Source organism: Pseudophryne corroboree, chromosome 3 (assembly GCF_028390025.1).
Source record: "Pseudophryne corroboree isolate aPseCor3 chromosome 3, aPseCor3.hap2, whole genome shotgun sequence".
Lineage (NCBI taxonomy): Eukaryota > Metazoa > Chordata > Amphibia > Anura > Myobatrachidae > Pseudophryne > Pseudophryne corroboree.
Window position 1 is genome coordinate 157,754,864 of NC_086446.1, and position 18,760 is coordinate 157,773,623.

The window sequence follows — 18,760 nt, forward strand, 5'->3', positions numbered from 1 at the left end:
AGCTTCCCTGACATGCGGGGGTACGCCAGGCTTGCCTACTCTCCCGCATTTAGCGGGAGGCTCCCATTTTTCAAATGAGCCTCCCGCTGCCCCGCAAACCTCAGCAGACCTCCCGGTTTTTATGTCCCTCTCCGCAAATCTGGATTTCACATGCGTGGCAGCGGGGGTCACGGACTGCATGTTAGATGTAATGACGCTTGGCGTCATATTACTTAAAGGTCGGCCACCACGGGGTTGTGTGGGTGGCTGTGGCCGAGCTGCAGTGCACTGAGAGAGAGGAAGTGTGGGCGGCAGCGGCTGTCTGCGGGAGGAACACACAAGGAGGAAGTGAGAGAGATGCGATGACTCGTCTCCCGGCAGCATCAGGAAGTGCTGATGAATCAGCTGCCTGTCAGAGAGGAGCTGAGACTGCGGAGGACAGGAAGGAGGGGGGCTCTTCTACTACTGTAAGTAAATAACTGCTGGGGGAGCTGGATAGGGGAACAGGAGCCCAATAAGTAACACACAAGTGGTGGTGGGGAGGTTGGGACTCATTAACCATAATAAAGAAAAAAGGTGGTCACTACACAGACTGATGGCTCACTATATGCAGACAGAGAGAGAGGGGTCAGTACAGGGAATATGCAGACATAGGGTTCAGTACAGGGAATATACAGACAGGGGTCAGTACAGGGAATATACAGACAGGGGTCAGTACAGGGAATATACAGACATAGGGGTCAGTGCGGGGAATATACAGACAGGGGTCAGTACAGGGAATATACAGACAGAGGTCAGTACAGGGAATATACAGACAGGGGTCAGTACAGGGAATATACAGACAGAGGTCAGTACAGGGAATATACAGACAGGGGTCAGTACAGGGAATATACAGACATAGGGGTCAGTGCGGGGAATATACAGACATAGGGGTCAGCGCGGGGAATATACAGACATAGGGGTCAGCGCGGGGAATATACAGACATAGGGGTCAGTGCGGGGAATATACAGACATAGGGGTGAGTACAGGGAATATACAGACAGAGGTCAGTACAGGGAATATACACACAGGGGTCAGTACAGGGAATATACAGACATAGGAGTCAGTGCGGGGAATATACAGACATAGGGGTCAGTGCGGGGAATATACAGACATAGTGGTAAGTACAGGGAATATACAGACGGGTCAGTACAGGGAATATACAGACATAGGGGTCAGTACAGGGAATATACAGACATAGGGGTCAGTACAGGGAATATACAGACATAGGGGTCAGTACAGGGAATATACAGACATGGGGTCAGTACAGGGAATATACAGACAGGGGTCAGTGCGGGGAATATACAGACATAAGGGACAGTGTGGGGAATATACAGACATAGGGGTGAGTACGGGGATATGTATGGATAAGGGAGGTCACTACGGGGAATATACGGAGAATGGGGTCACTACGGGCGAATGTGCAGACAGAGGGATTTGCTATACAGAAAATACAAGGGGGACCACAACACAAGTCACCTTTTCTAAGTTTAAATTCGGGATGAGGGAGGCTACACCAATTAAAGACAAATCCGTCGTTTGGAGATGGACATCCTTCATTTTAGAGACCAGTTCAAGCCATGCCTTACGTGCTGATAACGCCACAGCGGAGCGTGACACAAAACGCAGACCCTCCGAATCCGGGAGCCTTAATACATCAGCTAATGGGAGTGGGGAGACTAAGCCCCTTTCTAGAAGAACCCAGGGTTTGGGGACATCTTCAACCATCCAAGCACCACAAGTCACCTTTTCAAGGAGTAACATTTTATATTTGCTCTTGGCGCCATTGAACCTTGTTACTCTTCTTTATAGCAGAATTCTTGGTTTGCATGCTCTCTGAGATGAATTTCGTCATACCACACACTTATTTGTATGAACAGCACTAATAGAGCACGTTATGTGAATGCAGGATTGATACCTGACGCTTTATTTGAATAGCACTGCTGGCGTATTCATGTAAAATACTCTGATACGTAGGAGTTTATTTTTTCTGCAGCCGTATAACAGACAATACAACGAATATAAATATATGTGAAAGCAGTGTTGATTGGCTGCTATACAAAGTTGTGTGACGACTTTATTGCTCTGGACATATAATATCAGTGTGTTTGTATGTAAAGGTGGAGCAAGCCACTCCCTTTGGGTGGAACATGACACGCCCCCTCAATGGCGCACGGTGCATTCTGCTATCACCTACAATCTCCCTGAAACTATTTTTCAATAGTAGGCAAGTATGGGGTACGCCCAGCACAGGGCTAGTCTGCCCCGCATGTCACTCCCTGCCCTGTCGCACATGTACTTGAAGAGTAGCTCCCCACCAGTGCAGCTCCTGCGCGCTTGCAGGGAGCTACTCGTCGCTGCATGTGACGCAATGCAGCCGCCACGGCCCACCCCCCAAAGGTCCGAGCACACCTGCGCTGCCCGGACCACGCCCCCTAAATGCCAGCCAAATGCCGCCGGCCAACTTCCTCCCTCCCAGCTAACGCCTCTGCCTGTCAATCAGGCAGAGGCAATTGCAGGGCTGAGACAGCCGTCGGCACCAGCGCATGCGCAGTTCAAACCTGATCGCTGCTGTGCGAAAAAAGCACAGCACCGATCGGGTCTGAATTAGCCCCTCTGTGTCCTATCCAATGGGCTAATTTATCAGTGTGTGATAGGACATTATATTACCTTGCCCAATACATCAGAGGGTTATGGCAGGCAGTAGGATTCTTCGCTTTTGCCTTTGTATGCAGAAATCTATTCAAATTGTAATGCAGCATATGGTGATCAACAGATGAAAATCATTTTAAAAAAACTTTTTTTTATTTTCAGTTTTATTTTTTTCAGTATAATGAAAGTACATTTACCACAATGTTTTTTGGATAAATTCCTAAAACAATCAGCTTTACCATCGAAGAAAGGGGTCAAATAAGACAAGTTAAAAATTATGTCACTGATTATAGATCGTTCCAAGGCTGGCACTACTACTAGGTGAATCTAGGCAGTTTTCTAGGGTGCCAAGCTTTAAGGGGTTGCTTAAAACACCAAATAACATTTAAACCAATGGTGCATATTAGTTTTAACTAATAGTTTAATAATGCCTGGGTACTGTTTATAGCTCCACCTAATCGAAACACAACTATTTTCTAAACTTTTCTTGTAGTGGAACAAAGACAACTTAACCTTAAAATACAAATAGAAAAATAAAATCATGTATCTTGTTACATGCAAGAATAGCAGCAGCCTCTGTATTGCTTACACACTGGGATAGGACTCAGGAGGACTCCTTGTGTGTGTCTCTGTTTCTAGACCCAAATGGTTTAGTTGCCTAACAGTTTACACAGGACTCAGACACCCAGGTAGGGAAGAGGAGAAGCTGGGATCCCTGCATCACTAAGAGCTCTCTCCACCCTTCTATCTCTCCTCTGGTCAGAAATCTCTGTCGGTAGCTCATGAAACAAGATATTCCTGTGTCTCTGCCTGCAGTGCATACTGTCTTACTCGCATTCTGGCTGCTGGTTTTGCTGCTGCTTAAGAGGGAAAGCTAGTGATGTCAGTGTGCTATGGACGGTCCCCTCTCTCCATATGCAGCAAGTGTGAAACAGTCAGATCAGTATTATTAATATTAGCAGCAGCAGGGTAGGAGGCTGTAACATCTCCTTGCAGTTTCACTTTCACTTTGAGCTGTGTCAGCTTCCAGCACACAAAGGAATAATTTGTTGTGTGTGTCGGCCTCTAGTGGCCGGCAGTGCACATAACAGAGTTGATGAGCAGACTTGGCTTTTATTATATAGGATATTTCCTCCCTGGTGTACGACAGCGCTGACATGGAGATCCAGCAAGACTACTGTCTGTAACTCATCCATGTCAGTAATAGGCTGGGGACACTGGCGTATTTATAATGTGTGCATTGTGACGGGACCCAGAGGCCCATACTGCACACCCTGCACCTATTACTTTTAATATTACCCTCCAGAGTACCGCTGTACATCAACAGCGCTGCAGAAATCACTGGGTAAAATGGCGCGGCACCATTTTCCCGGTGTTTCACGCATGCGCTGTAGGAAAATCACTGGGAAATTGGCCACCACACCATTTTCCCAGAGATATGTGCATGCGTTCTAGACTCTGGAACACCACTAGGTCCCCTTTGGGACTGCAGCGCTGCCGGATAGAGAGGAGGGGGCCCAGATGGAGCCTGCACACAGGCCTCCTCCTCTCTAGATACGGCCTTGGCTGGGGATGTCACAGCCCTACTACAATTATTTATGAGAGAGCTGGTTTTTATTGCCAAAGACTCAAACTGTTGAACTGATAAAATCGTTAAGTAAGAAAATACCTTTGGTTACTAGGTAATTAAGGGAGGATTAGGAGTATAACTTTAAAAAGCTTAATATGTAACTATTGCAGGGTACACTCATTCAGTATTTCTGACCAAATCATATAATCATGGAGGGAAGGACAGCATTTTGTTCTCAGTGGCTCATCTGTTTGGTGTAGTGACAGCCCTTGCCCCTCCCCAGCAGCTGGTGAGTGGAAGGCAGAGAAGCCTTGGCACACACCCCTTCCCGTGCTGTCTCTGTGCTCCAGGCTGCCCACAGCTCCCGACGCTCTTTGCTAATGCGCTGTTTTTCACAAGCCGAGTTTGTTACCCTTGCTGCTGGGTCACTTACCGCTCCAGTCACCTACCACCTCACTCTCTGGGCACAGTACATTTGTCCACTCTCATCCCCAGGGTACAGTCTCCATTGTTTCCGTCCTGCTAGGATCCAGAATACTGCTGCCACAATCGCCGGACCGCGATCCAGCCAATCTCTAACCAGTCTGAGCCACTCCATGCGACCTGACGATGCTTAGCCAATCCTGGCCAGTCCTGGGTATATATCCTAGCCTCTGTCTCCCAGTCATCGCCAGTACAAGTCTAGCTCAGTCATAACTGAGTGAAGCTAAAGCTATGCGCTTGCTGAATTTATTCTGATATCCTGCTGGTGCAGTTTTGTTACTGAATGCTGCACAGATTCCTGATCCCACTCTACACCTCTACACCTGTGCAAAGAACATCTCTAGCTGCAAAGGTAATTTCAGTTCGTTCATTCTTCACAGGTTATATTTCTGGTTATTCACAGCTACAATCCATCCCGGTGAACGGTCTGCATCCGGTCCTGCGTGCTCCCAGATTCTGGACTACAGAGACAACCCAGTTTAAGACTGGTCAATACTCTGCCAAGTTCTGCCACTCTAGCAGCCCAAATTACAGTTACCAAGTAAGGAGTATGTCATTTAAACCTAGAGTATCAATCCATTATCAGCCTGGTTAATCTACTGTTACACAGTTCTCTACTACACATATTATCCTATCACCAACACCCTGGTGGGTACGATCTGGCATCTTCCTAGACCCACGTTTCATTCCCAGTCAGGAAAACACCTTTACTTATGCCAACCCAAACAATTTCTGGAAGATTTTTCTGGCTGGCTCCCTCACTTCCTATCCTCTGACATCTCCACCATCATCATAAGTGATTTAAATATCACAATTGATATTTCAAAATCTGCTGCTCAAGCCTCCGAATTACTCTCTCTAACATCCTCTCTTGGCCTCTCCTAATGGACTGACTCCTTTACTAATCAGGAGGACCACTGTCTTGATCTTGTATTCACCAGACTATGCTCTGTTTCAAAATTCACTAACACTCCTTTCTCTCATTTTTCAAGAACTTTCCAGTTCTCTGCAACAACTGTTCTCACCTATTTCTGTATTCACTTCTGGTTAGACAGCTGTATCACACTTGAACCAGACTCTAGAAATAGTCCTTGAAGTGGCTCCAGCTACCCATCACACTCAATGTAGGCCTATATGTAGGTCAACCATGGCACTCTAAATTAACAAGACCCCTACAAAAACCCTTACGTAAAGTTGAACGCCAGTGGTATAAATCTAGTACACCTAGCATCATCCTCGCGTATAAGACTATCTACCACTCCTATCGTAATGCCCTGGATACTGCCAAACAAACATAATTCCAAACTCTCATCTCTGCTCAAGCCTCTAACCCCAAATTACTTTTTAATACATCTAATTCACTTCTAAACCCTCCCTCAGCCAACTCACCAGCCACTATCAGTGCACAAGATTTTGCTTCCTACTTCAAGGACAAGAGTGATAAGATCTGAAATTAAATGGTATGCTCTTCCTCAGTCAGTGACCTGCTCAATTCCATACCTGAACTATCTGGCAATTTCTCTTCACTTGATCCCACAAATGAAGATGAAGTATCAACACTCTTGTCTTCCTGCTGCTCTACTATCTCTCCTTTTGATCCTATACATTCACAAATAAGTAAAGCCCTGTCTCCTGTGCATATCCCAATCCTAACTCTTTCTCTCTCTCTCTCTCTCTCTCTCTCTCTCTCTTTCTCTCTTGGTATCTTTACTACACGATTCAAGTATGCAGTGATTACACCTGCAAAAACAAAATTCTGACCCAAACTCGAAAGACTTGCCAACACTTCCCTCACACACTTTCTTAACTCGCACAACTTATTGGACCCACTTCAGTCAGGCTTTCATTTCGAACATTCCACTGATAGCACTGACTAAAGTAGTGAATGATCTAGTCACTGCTAAGTCCAAAGGCCACTACTTAACTTATTCTTCTAGATCTCTCTGCTGTTTTTGACACTGTTAACCACTCTCTTCTCGTATAAACACTACAATCCCTAAGTCTTCAGGACACAGCCCTTTCTTGGTTCTCATCCTACCTATTTAATCTTTCAGTGTCTTCTTCTCTGAATCCACCTCCTCTTCACTACCACTATCAGTTGGAGTACTGCAAGGCTCAGTCTAAGGTCCTCTGCTTTTCTCAATCTATACCACCTCTATTGGCAAACTAATCAGCTCTTTTGGATTTCAGTATCATCTGCATGCAGCTGATACTCAAATCTACCTACTGGACTGCACACTATTTTTAAACCTATTAATGATGCTACCATGCTAATGCTTCTAGTACCATGCAGGAGAAAGAAAAATGCTGATGCACACTCTAAGCATTAAGAACACTGATAATATAAATAATTTAGTTAAACCCTTACATTTAACATGTAGTATAAGTGAAGTATTAGCACACATTTGCGCAAATATGTGGCCCATTAACCGCATCCAGGTGAAATTCTTTAGATGAGTCCCCAAAATCTCTAATACTATCACACTATATAATACATTATATTAAATTTATCTAGGTCTTACCTTGAAATAGAGCAATCACGGAGTATAAGTGAAGTTCTTAGCACACATTTGCACAAATTTTAATTAGCACAGGTTCTTACATTGCTGACCACACATTAATGAGGGCTCTATTTGAAGGTAAGACCTATATTAGTGTATACAATGTGATAATTTTAGGGACACATCTAATGAAGTTCCCCTGGACGCGGTGGATGGGCCCACATATTTGTGCAAATGTGTTCTAAGAACTTCATTTATACTCAATGTTAATTCAAAGAGTTTATCAAAATAATTTTTCTATCAGTGTTCTTAGTGCTTAGAGTGTGCATCATCATTTTTCTTTGTACTATCTGTTATCACCAAGCCTTGTTTTTTCACTGTTTGCAATTGTTTTTATTTGTGTTATGACTGTTTCAAAATGTAAAGCACAACAGAATTTGCTGCGCTATATAAGAAACTATTAATAAATAAATAATAATGCCAAGAGGTCTCCTCAGGCCTGCCAGCTTTATCTTTATTTATTACCAGTTATTTATATAGGTGGTCATGCCGAGTTGTTCGCTCGCTGCCGTTTTTAGCAGAATAGCGATCAGGCTAAAAATGGGCGATTCTGCGCATGCGTATGGGCCGCAGGGCGCACGCGCTAAGTATTTTCACACAAAACTATGCAATTTTACACAGGTCCGAGCGACGCTTTTCAGTCGCTCTGCTGATCGGTGAGTGATTGACAGGAAGTGGGTGTTTCTGGGTGGAAAATGACTGTTTTCCGGGAGTGTGCTAAAAAAAACGCAGGCGTGTCAAGCTAAAATGCAGGAGTGGCTGGAGAAACGGGGGAGTGGCTGGCCGAACGCAGGGCGTATTTGTGACGTCAAAACAGGTACTAAGCGGACTGAGGTGATCGCAATCTAGGAGTAGGTCTGGAGCTACTCAGAAACTGCAAGGAAATATTTAATAGCAGAACTGCTAATCTTTCGTTCGCTATTCTGCTAAGCTAAGATACACTCCCAGAGGGCGGCGGCCTAGCGTTTGCAATGCTGCTAAAAGCAGCTAGCGAGCGAACAACTCGGAATGAGGGCCATAGTGCACAAATATTCTGCAGCGCTATACAGAGAATATTTGGCCATGTACATAAGTCCCTGTCCCAGTGGAGCTTAATCTATGAGCCCGATTCTTACCTTATTGCTGCTGTGCATTTTCGCACAGCGGGCGATTATCGATTGACTGCGCATGCGTAATCACTGCAATGCGCACCCGCGTCGCCAAATAACAGGTATCCACAAACAGCGACAAGCTGTTGTGAAAATTTCGATTGCACAGCTATTCACAAGCTGATTGACAGGAAGCGGCCGTTTGTGGGTGCTAACTGACCATTTTCTGGGAGTGTCAGGGAAAACGCAGGTGTTCCCAAGCGTTTTCAGTGAGGGTGTGTGACGTCAGCTCTGGACCCAATCAGCCTGTTCTCATCGTATTGTAGGAGTAAGTCCAGGGCTGCGCACAGACTGCACACACTGGAAAAACCATTCAATGGTGAGTGAGTTGCGAGCGGATTTGCAGCTGTCCGCTGACTGAGGGACATTTTCGCACAGACCTACATGTTATGAATAAATTCTCCATTTAATCAATGGTTAATGTATTCATAACTGAAACATACATAAGACTATAATGGGGAGAGAAAAAATAGTTCCTACTGCCCCATTCTCCTAATATTTTGTATTAGTATATGTTTTTTATATATAAACTAGCTTATTTTGTTTATATTATGATGATGATGATAATAATAATAATAATACTTATATACTATTACAGTCCCTTGATTAAAATATTTGTATAAACAATGAGCTCTATTGTTTTTGCTTATAATTGTTAAGTTTATATGTCATCACTACATTAATAATTAAGGCAACTTGTGTATTATGTGGAATCCCTTTTATATACAATTTTCTGGATACAAGAAGATATTATTATTATTTTTTTGTTATTATTATTATTATTATTGTTATTATTATCGTTGTTATTATTATTATTATTATATATCACCTTGGATTTCTGTGAGCAGAACAAAATCATTTGTTCCTTTATATGGTCATGGAAATTCTTGGTACATTCTTGATTATATATATATACACACACACACACACACACACACACACACACACACACACACACCACACACACTGTATGGACATGCTATAAACAATATACATTTTGAAGGAGCAGCAATATGGAGTCTGTGCTGTAGTGCTTTCCACTTTCAGCACTCCCCCAAATAGAGTTGTAGCTAGGTGCCATGGTGTCCGGTGTAAGGGTATATTTTGGCGTCCCCCTCCCCTGTACTGAATTGGGGGCCTAGCCAACATGTGGTGGCATGTTACATTTGAAAAGAAACAGTATTTAAAAAAACTAAATTGGTGATATTGCTGCTTCTAGACCATGCAGAGCTCATGGCGAAAGTTTCCTTTGGGTGCCCTCCATCTTGTTTGCTGCTAAAGCAGATGTAGTTTTCCTTCAGGAGACCTAGTTCAGGCCTGATTTGATATAGCCCCTATCCTAAAGGATTGTAATTTCCTGATCTCCTTTTAGAACAACAGTAAAAGCAAATCTTTAGGGGTCGAAATTCTCCTATCCAAATGCCTCCCATTCCAGGATGTGTCCTCGTTAGCCTTGGAGGACAATAGAATGCTTTTGGTTAAGTGTACACTGTTTGACCAGCCTTATACCTTTATTAATCTATATGCCCCCAATCAAAATCAACCTGCTTTCCTCTCCAGAGTCTTGGATCGGATTGCCCCGCTGGTCGTGGGTATTCCTGTAGTGGGTGGTGGCCTAAACTGGTCTCTCCAACCGGCGGTTGATGTTTCGGGGACTTCTCTTAGACCCTCATTGGCTACCCATCGCAAGGTAAGGCGCACTCTCCACAAACACCAGCTAGTTGATACATAGTGACTCCAGCACCCGGGATATAGGGACTACTCTTTTTACTCATGGCCCCATAACGTGTACCCCCAACTGGGCTATTTTTTACTCCCTAATAGATTTTTGCATTTACTAAAAACCACTGACATAGGCTTAATTACTTGGTCGGATCTTGCGACCTGTGAGCCTTGTGACCTCTTGCCCTCCCTACAGTGTGCGTGCTGCTTGAATAAACAGATCCTTGCCGATCCTCGCTGTAGAATTCAGCTGGAGGAGCAGATTTAATATTACTTTTAAGCTAATGAAACGCCTGAGGTCTCGAGGGCCACAGTCTGGGAGGCTCACAAATGTGTGCTCTGGGAAAGGCTTATTCAGTTGGGATTGATGCTGAAACATGAAAAATGGCTAAAAACTTGCCCTGCTCCAACGACTTAAATTCTAGAGACAACCCACAAATCTTGCCTTTCTTCCCAGGTCCTCTCTCAGCTGACCGAGACAAGATCAGCTCCTAATGCCCTATTATGCAGTGCTTTTAAGAAAGACTACAGGCTTTGCAGAAACTGCTTTTTCAATGTGGCAATAAGCCGGGTAAACTGTTAGCGAGAGCTTTGCGTGCTCAAAGGGCCACTTTATATATCCCAATGGTTAAGGACCACAAGCGGGTTCAACACACTCTCACACATGACATTTCCGACACATTTCACTCCTATTATACTAAATTATATAACTTAAATTATCCTCTATCTCCTGAAGCTCTAGTATTTTCTCGAGAACTGGTGGCTCAATACCTCGTTAACGCTGGTCTTTTTTCGGTTGTCGAAGATAATACCTTGTTGGACTCTCCTTTCTCCTTCCCAGAGCTAGAGATGGCCCTTAAAGACAAACAATCTGGGCCTGGGCAAAAGCCCAGGCCCAGATTGTTTCACCGTTTCTTATTACCAACTCTTTAACCACTTAACTGGCATGGTTAGATCTCATGCGACTGCGCCATCCCACCCTGTCCCCCCGTGTTTGATGAGGAGATCCATTCTGCAGATGTGCATAATATAATGTTTAAATATTTTTAAAAATACTTTTGAAACTTTATTAAATAAAATAAATTTTAAAAAACAATGTTATTAACAGTTTTGAAGGGAAAAATCGTCAGTATTAAAGATCCCCTGTTGCCCAAAATGTTAGTGGTATTTAACTCAGTGACAGAAGAGTGCTGTTTCTCACCTCAATCTCTAGAAGCTCATATTACGGCAGGTAAAGACCAGCTCAGTGTGCTAGTTACCACCCAACAACTCTACTGAATGCTAATGTTAAATTGTTCACTAAACTGATAGCTAATAGGCGTAAACTGTTACTCCCTATTTTGATACACCCAGATCAAGTAGCCTTTGTGCCTGGGAGAGAGGCATGAGACAATACCACTAAAGTTAGACTTGATACATCTGCCTTCTGCTGGTTCTACTCCGGTGGTTCTCCTGTCCATTGACCCTGAGAAGGTATTTGACAGGACTGACTCGGTTTTTATGGAAGGGGTTTTAAGACACCTGGGCCTTGGTTCTGTTTGCCTTCACCGAATATTGGCACTCTATCACTCACCCACAGCACAGATTAGAATTAATGGGGCCCTTTCGAATCCGGTTTTAGTAACCAATGGAACTAGACAGGGATGTCCTCTCTCCCCTCTCATTTTCATACTGTGCAGGGAAGCCCTTGCCAGCTCTATTCACCTTAATCCAAATATCTCAGGCCTCAATGTGGGGGGTGTCGAGTATAAGCTAGCCCTGTTTGCGGACGACTAACTAGCTGTCCTGTCCAATCCCGTTGTCTCAATTCTCAATTTAATGGTGGAGTTTCGGCAATTTAGTTCCCTTTCTAATTATAAGATTAACTTCTCTAAGTCAGTAGCAGTGAATGTGTCAGCTTTGCCTCATTCCTTAGACTCAAACAGTCCTTTTCCTGGCACCCCTCTAGTCTCAAATATCTTGGGGTCACAGTGCATATTGACCTTTACCATCTCTTTGACAACAATTTAAAATGCCTACTTCACACGCCCCACTCTGAACTCAGAGAATGGGGTATCAAACTGCTCTTGTGGCTCGGCAGGCTTAGCGTTGTGAAAATGAACATTCTCCCTAGGGTTTTATATCTCCTCCAAACCCTACTAATAAACATTCCTAAGATATGGTTTAGGGACTTACATAATACTGTCAGAGATTTTGTGTGGGGAAACAAGAGGCCACGCTTTCAACATGCTATTCTTTTCCAATGCAAAAATATGCCAGTACTTCAATTGCCACATTTCTCAGTCTATTATGATGCTGTTATTCTTAGTAGGATCCTAGCACGACCCCTATACTTGATTTTCAATAGTTCAATTAGATCAGGCATGGTACTGAAGGATTGGCGTATAGCTGAGGTAGTGCCATTATTTAAAAAGGGATCCAAAAATCTTCCTGGAAACTACAGACCAGTTAGTTTAACATCTATAGTGGGGAAAATATTGGAAAGAATTCTAAGGGACGTCATACAGGAGTATCTGAAGTCCGCTAGGATTATTAGCAAGAACCAGCATGGGTTTGTGAGGGACAGGTCATGTCAGACTCACTTAATTAGCTTCTATGAGGAAGTGAGCAATAATCTTGATCAAGGAGAAGCAGTGGATGTGGTCTTCCTAGATTTTGCAAAAGCCTTCGACACAGTTCCTCACAGGAAACTGATGATCAAATTAAAGGAGATTGGCCTAGGAAAAACTATTTGCACATGGATAAGCAGCTGGTTGGATAGCAGGGTACAGCGAGTAGTGGTCAACGGGAAGTCCTCGACCTGGTCCCCAGTAGGCAGCGGAATACCACAAGGGTCCGTACTCGGACCACTACTGTTCAACATATTTATCAATGACCTAGAAATAGGCCTGGAAAGCACAGTGTCAATCTTTGCAGATGATACTAAACTGTGTAAGGTAATTAATTCAGAATTGGATGTGGAGTCCTTGCAGAATGATCTATCTAAACTTGAACTCTGGGCGTCTAAATGGAAAATGAGGTTCAATACAGACAAATGTAAGGTTATGCATTTTGGGACTAAAAACAAACTTGCATCCTACATATTAAATGGGGAACGCCTAGGGGAAACAGAGTTGGGAAAAGATTTGGGGGTATTCATTGATTATAGGCTTAATAACCGTACACAATGTCAAAACGCAGTAAAGAAGGCAAGTAAGGTGCTAGCATGCATAAAAAGGGGAATTGAGACAAGGGACTCGGATGTAATCATGCCGCTGTATAAGGCATTGGTACGTCCGCACCTGGAATTTTGTGTTCAGTTTTGGGCACCATTGTATAAAAAAGACATCAGTGAACTCGTAAAGGTGTTCATAGGCGAGCTACTAAATTGATTAAAGGCCTAGAAGGACTGGACTATAAGGAAAGACTTACTAGGCTGAATATGTATACACTAGAAAAGAGGCGCCTAAGAGGAGATATTATTAATATCTTCAAATATGTAAAGGGACATCACAAAGAGTTATCAGAGGAATTATTTTTTTAAAGAACACAGTTTAGGACGCATGGGCACTCACTGTGACTGAAGGAGAGAAAGTACCGAATGCAAAAGAGGAAAGGGTTCTTCACTGTTAGGGCAATCAGGATGCGGAATTCCCTGCCAGGGAAGGTGGTAATGGCGGACTCTGTAATTGGATTTAAAAAAGGAATGGATAAATTTCTGAATGAAAAAGCTATCCAAGGTTATAATACTTAAAATATCAACATGGTTAATCCGGGGTAACATGAGTTATAGTAGCTAACTAGTCATAAAACATTATTTAGCAAGTATGTAGAATCATCACAACTTAAAACAGGTTGAACACGATGGGCAATTTGCCTCTATTCAACCTCAAATACTATGTTACTATGTTACTATCCTGGAGTGGTCCCGGGTGACTGACATTAAGCAGTGGGTCAAATAGAGAAGGAAGTATTGCCTATACATATTGCACATTACCCCTGGAGGTCCAAAGTCCCTGTTATTCCTCATCCTACCATTGGTACCACTTTAGCTCTTTGGAACAGGCTGAGGAAATTACTTTGCATGTCCTCCAAATTCTCCCCTTTGACCCTTTTGTTTAATAACCCTGATTTTCCCCCTGAGGTCGCCAGTATGAATGCACAGGGTTGGCCAGCTGGTGGATGGGGGAGTGTGTCTTCTTTCCCCATTTTGCAGACTAAGTGGAACCTTCCACCCTCTGTGATATGGCGCTGTTTACAATTGAAACATTTTGTGCTGAATCAGGACTTACGTGCAGCTTCTATCATACCTCTGACCCCTTTTGAGAATGTGTATGGCGCCTGCACGACCGGTGCACTTTCTCTCAAGTGAATACAGGCTCCTGATCAACTGTCTAACTAGACATTGTCTATCTATACATTGGAACCCTGTCTGAAACAGTTGGTAATTGCAGATCTCACTGGAGCTAAATGGAAGACTACTGTCTCTCACTGTGGTGCTCTAAGACAGTGACAAGATGGTGCCGCACATGTGCAGTACTTAAGTCAGTGGCTATTTTAGTAAAGGGAATGAAGCCTCCATGGGGGAACAACATGGAGTCTGCGCAGTAGCTCACTCCTCTTTCTACATGACCACTGTACAATACAGAGCATTAGTTATTCCACAGTGGCTGCTATAAAATACAGTGAGCATCAGTGACTGCCATATAATCCAGGAGCGGTTCTTGATGCGGGCAAGCAGTGCCTGCGCCCGGGGAGCTGCGGCCCAGAGGCGCGGCCACAGTCACCCCGCAGGCACCGCCGCCTACCCGCACCACGCTCCCCGGCTGCAGCAGACGCCGTGGGCTGTGTGGGCGTCCGCTGCAGCCGGCTCCAGTGACAGACACTAGAGGTCATTATTAACCTCTAGTGTCTGTGCGGCACTGCTATGGAGAGACGTCATGACGTCTCTCCCATAGAGAGGAGCCGTGGGAGGCCAGATGGAGCAGCAGCAGCAGCGGTCGTGAAGCAGGAGCTGGGCAGTGGTAAGTATTGTTTTTTATTTTTGTGTGTGTTTGTAAGCGGCTACTAAGGGGCACAATGACAGGGGGCACAACTACTGTGGGCAAAGCAACAGGGGGCACAACTACTGGGGGCAAAGCAACAGGGGGCACAACTAATGGGGAAAATATACATGGGACATAGCTACTAGGGGCACAGCGACAGGGGGCACAACTACTGGGGGCACAGCGACAGGGGGCACAGCAACAGAGGGCACAACTACTGGGGCACAGCAACAGGGGGCACAGCAACAGAGGGCACAACTACTGGGGCAAAGCAACAGGGGGCACAGCAACAGAGGGCACAACTACTGGGGGCAAAGCAACAGGGGCACAACTACTGGGTGCACAGCGTTAGGGGGCACAGCGACGGGGCACAACTACTGGGGAAAATCTACTGGGGGCATAGCTACATGGGGCACAACTACTAGGGGCACAGCGACAGGGGGCACAACTACTGGGGGCAAAGCAACAGGGGGCACAACTACTGGGGGCACAGCAACAGGGGGCACAACTACTGGGGGCACAGCAACAGAGGGCACAACTATGGGGGCAAAGCAACAGGCGACACAACTACTGGGGCAAATCTACATGGGACATAGCTACAGGGGCCACAACTACTGGGGGCACAGCGACAGGGGGCACAGCGACGGGGCACAACTACTGGGGCAAATCTACTGGGGGCATAGCTACAGGGGGCACAACTACTAGGGGCACAGCGACAGGGGGCACAACTACTGGGGGCAAAGCAACAGGGGGCACAACTACTGGGGGCACAGCAACAGGGGGCACAACTACTGGGGGCACAGCAACAGAGGGCACAACTACGGGGGCAAAGCAACAGGCGACACAACTACTGGGGCAAATCTACATGGGACATAGCTACAGGGGCCACAACTACTGGGGGCACAGCGACAGGGGGCACAGCAACGGGCACAGCAACAGAGGGCACAACTACTGAGGCAAAGCAACAGGGGGCACAGTAACGGGGCACAGCAACAGAGGGAACAACTACTGGGGGCAAAGCAACAGGGGGCACACCTTCTGGTACAAATCTACTGGGGGCATAGCTACAGGGGGCACAGCGACAGGGGGCACAGCGACGGGGCACAACTACTGGGGCAAATCTACTGGGGGCATAGCTACAGGGGGCACAACTACTGGGGGCACAGCAACAGGGGGCACAACTACTGGGGGCAAAGCAACAGGGGGCACAACTACTGGGGGCAAAGCAACAGGGGGCACATCATGTGCTGTTTGGGGACTAGTTCTGTAAGTGCCATCCTGTCTGACACTGCAGTGCCACTCCTATATGGGCCAGGTGTTTGTGCCGCACACTTATGTCACTTAGCTTAGTCATCCAGCTACCTCATTGCACCTCTTTTTCTTCTTTACATCATGCGCTGTTTGGGGCCTATTTTTTAAATCTGCCATCCTGTCTGCCACTGCAGTGACACTCCTAGATGGGCCAGGTGTTTGTGGGCAAATGGGGCAAATCTACTGGGGGCATAGCTATAGAGGGCACAACTACTGTGGCAAATCTACTGGAGGCATAGCTACAGGGGGCACAGCTACTGGGGGCACAGCTACAGGGGGCAAATCAACTGGGGCACAACTACTTGGGGCAAATCTGGGGCACAGCTTCTGGGGGCATAATTGTGGCCCCCTCCCCTATGAAGCCACGCCCCTATTTTTTTGCAGCACGGGGGGGGGGGGGGCAGTGGAAACTTTTGCACTGGGCACCACAAGGTGTAGAACCGGCCCTGTCAAGGACCTCCATATAATGCAGAAAACATCCCAGTAACAGCCATACAAAGCAGAGATCATCTGCCATATAATACAGAGAGCATCACTGACCGCCATAATACTTAACATATGTCTGAATTCTGTGCTGTTTAAACATTGGCACATGTGCATGGAAAACAAAGTTACTAAATTATTGTTAGCATAAGAGGACAGTTTCTGTTGTAGCCGGTAGGTCACATTATTTAACACCATTAAGACTCACTGTCGGAGTTGATCAGCTGCAGGAGCGAATTTATTGGTCAGGCCACCATTAGGCACAACATTATTGGTCGCACCCACAATCATGTCACCGGATTCTGTAGGAGATACCAGTGGTCAGGAGACAGACACCAGAATCCCGACAGCTGGAATTTCATCAGCGAGCGCTTTGGGCCTGGTGGCGAGATTATATTCCCCCTTGGATAGTGGTGTGGACCACCACCTGAATGGGAATATTGGGCTTCTGTTGCGATTCCAACAACCGGAATTTCCATGGCTGTTGGGATCCCGGCTGTCGGGATCCTGAGTGCCGAGATCCCAACAGCCAGGAAATTAATTGCATCCCATGTCACCATTACCTCCTTTGCCCCCTTCACGTCTGGGCCGGTCTCAGTGACTCCAGAACACCAAAGCAGCCTCAAACTCATACCACCTCTTGCACCACACAATGGTTCATTGCCCCCCTACCAGCTGGAAGATAAAAACGTAAGTCATAATGACAAATAATGATCTCCAATAGTCGCAATTTTCCTCACCTGGCTCCTGGCGGAATGCTAGCAGAATCAACGTGTAACCTGCAGTGGGGAATTTGTACTTTGAGAGAGTGCCTTTCATGCACACATCTCGCAACATGAAACACTCATTACATTTCGTGCAGCAAATCATAGAAATCAGATCACCAAAAACGTGATTATAACCAATCAATGAAAATAGCAAAACTGAGGATGGGGAGCACCCATTACTGTTGTGCCTAGGGGTGACCTAACCACTAAATCTGCCACTCACTGTCACTCACTTCCTGAGTGAAGTGAGCACCCAAATGACTTAATGAACTGCATTTCTGTATCTTTCACCAGCTTTCATGTTCTGGAGGGGATAGCTCAAATGTCGGCAAGTACGACTGCGAAGCAGTCAGGGCAATTCATTATTTTTGCTCTTACAGTATCTTGTGCGTGACTATTTATTTCCTCTTCCTCATCACTGCCTGATAAAACGAAGTAGTTTCTAAAAATACATTGTGTAATGTAATTAGGCATTTCACCAGAATCTGCAGAGATTGCTTTACATTGTGCATAGCTGACAAATGCTTGCAAATCATTAATTTTGTATTCTAAATAGAGTATGTTGGATGAGAATCAGTTTGCATCAGGACTGCTATTCTGTGCTTTATTAAATATTATTAATAGTACTACTACTACTGCTAATAATAATAATAGTAATGCTAATATAAACAATAAATGTTAGTAATAATAAATGTTAATAGTAATGTTATTTATATACCACTTTTCCTCCCAATAGGACTCAAAGTGCTTTACATTTGCATTTACAGCACAAAATACGAAATAAGCTCAACAGGAAAGAGTACTAAGCATTTGGGTTGTATGTTTTTTTTTTTTTTTAGGAACTAAAGGGTCATTAGTGAAATGTGTGAATAAGCAGATACTGTAAGTAGTCTTGAGTCTGTTTTTGATGGATTGTAGAGTGGAGGCCTCTCAAACTGAGTCCATAGGGTTGGAGCCATAATGCTGAAAGCTCGACCCCCAGATGAATTCAGGGAGATCATAGGTACTGCTAATAGTGCT

The 18,760-nt window shown here is 45.0% G+C and overlaps 1 protein-coding gene across 4 annotated transcripts in view; it reads left to right on the forward strand.

Moving 5' to 3' along the window:
* Window positions 1–246: 246 nt before the first annotated feature.
* ANTXRL (ANTXR like) overlaps window positions 247–18,760 on the forward strand; it is a 367,823-nt gene continuing 349,309 nt past the window's right edge. The window contains exons 1-3 of one of the 4 annotated variants that reach the window (XM_063958515.1): window positions 361–446; window positions 5,105–5,265; window positions 9,994–10,123. In XM_063958515.1, the coding sequence (XP_063814585.1) occupies window positions 10,077–10,123 (47 nt within the window). In that variant the 5' untranslated portion in view covers window positions 361–446; window positions 5,105–5,265; window positions 9,994–10,076. Of the gene's footprint in view, window positions 447–5,104; window positions 5,266–9,993; window positions 10,124–18,760 lie in introns of all 4 variants that reach the window. The other 3 variants (XM_063958516.1, XM_063958517.1, XM_063958514.1) reach the window with 3 other exon arrangements.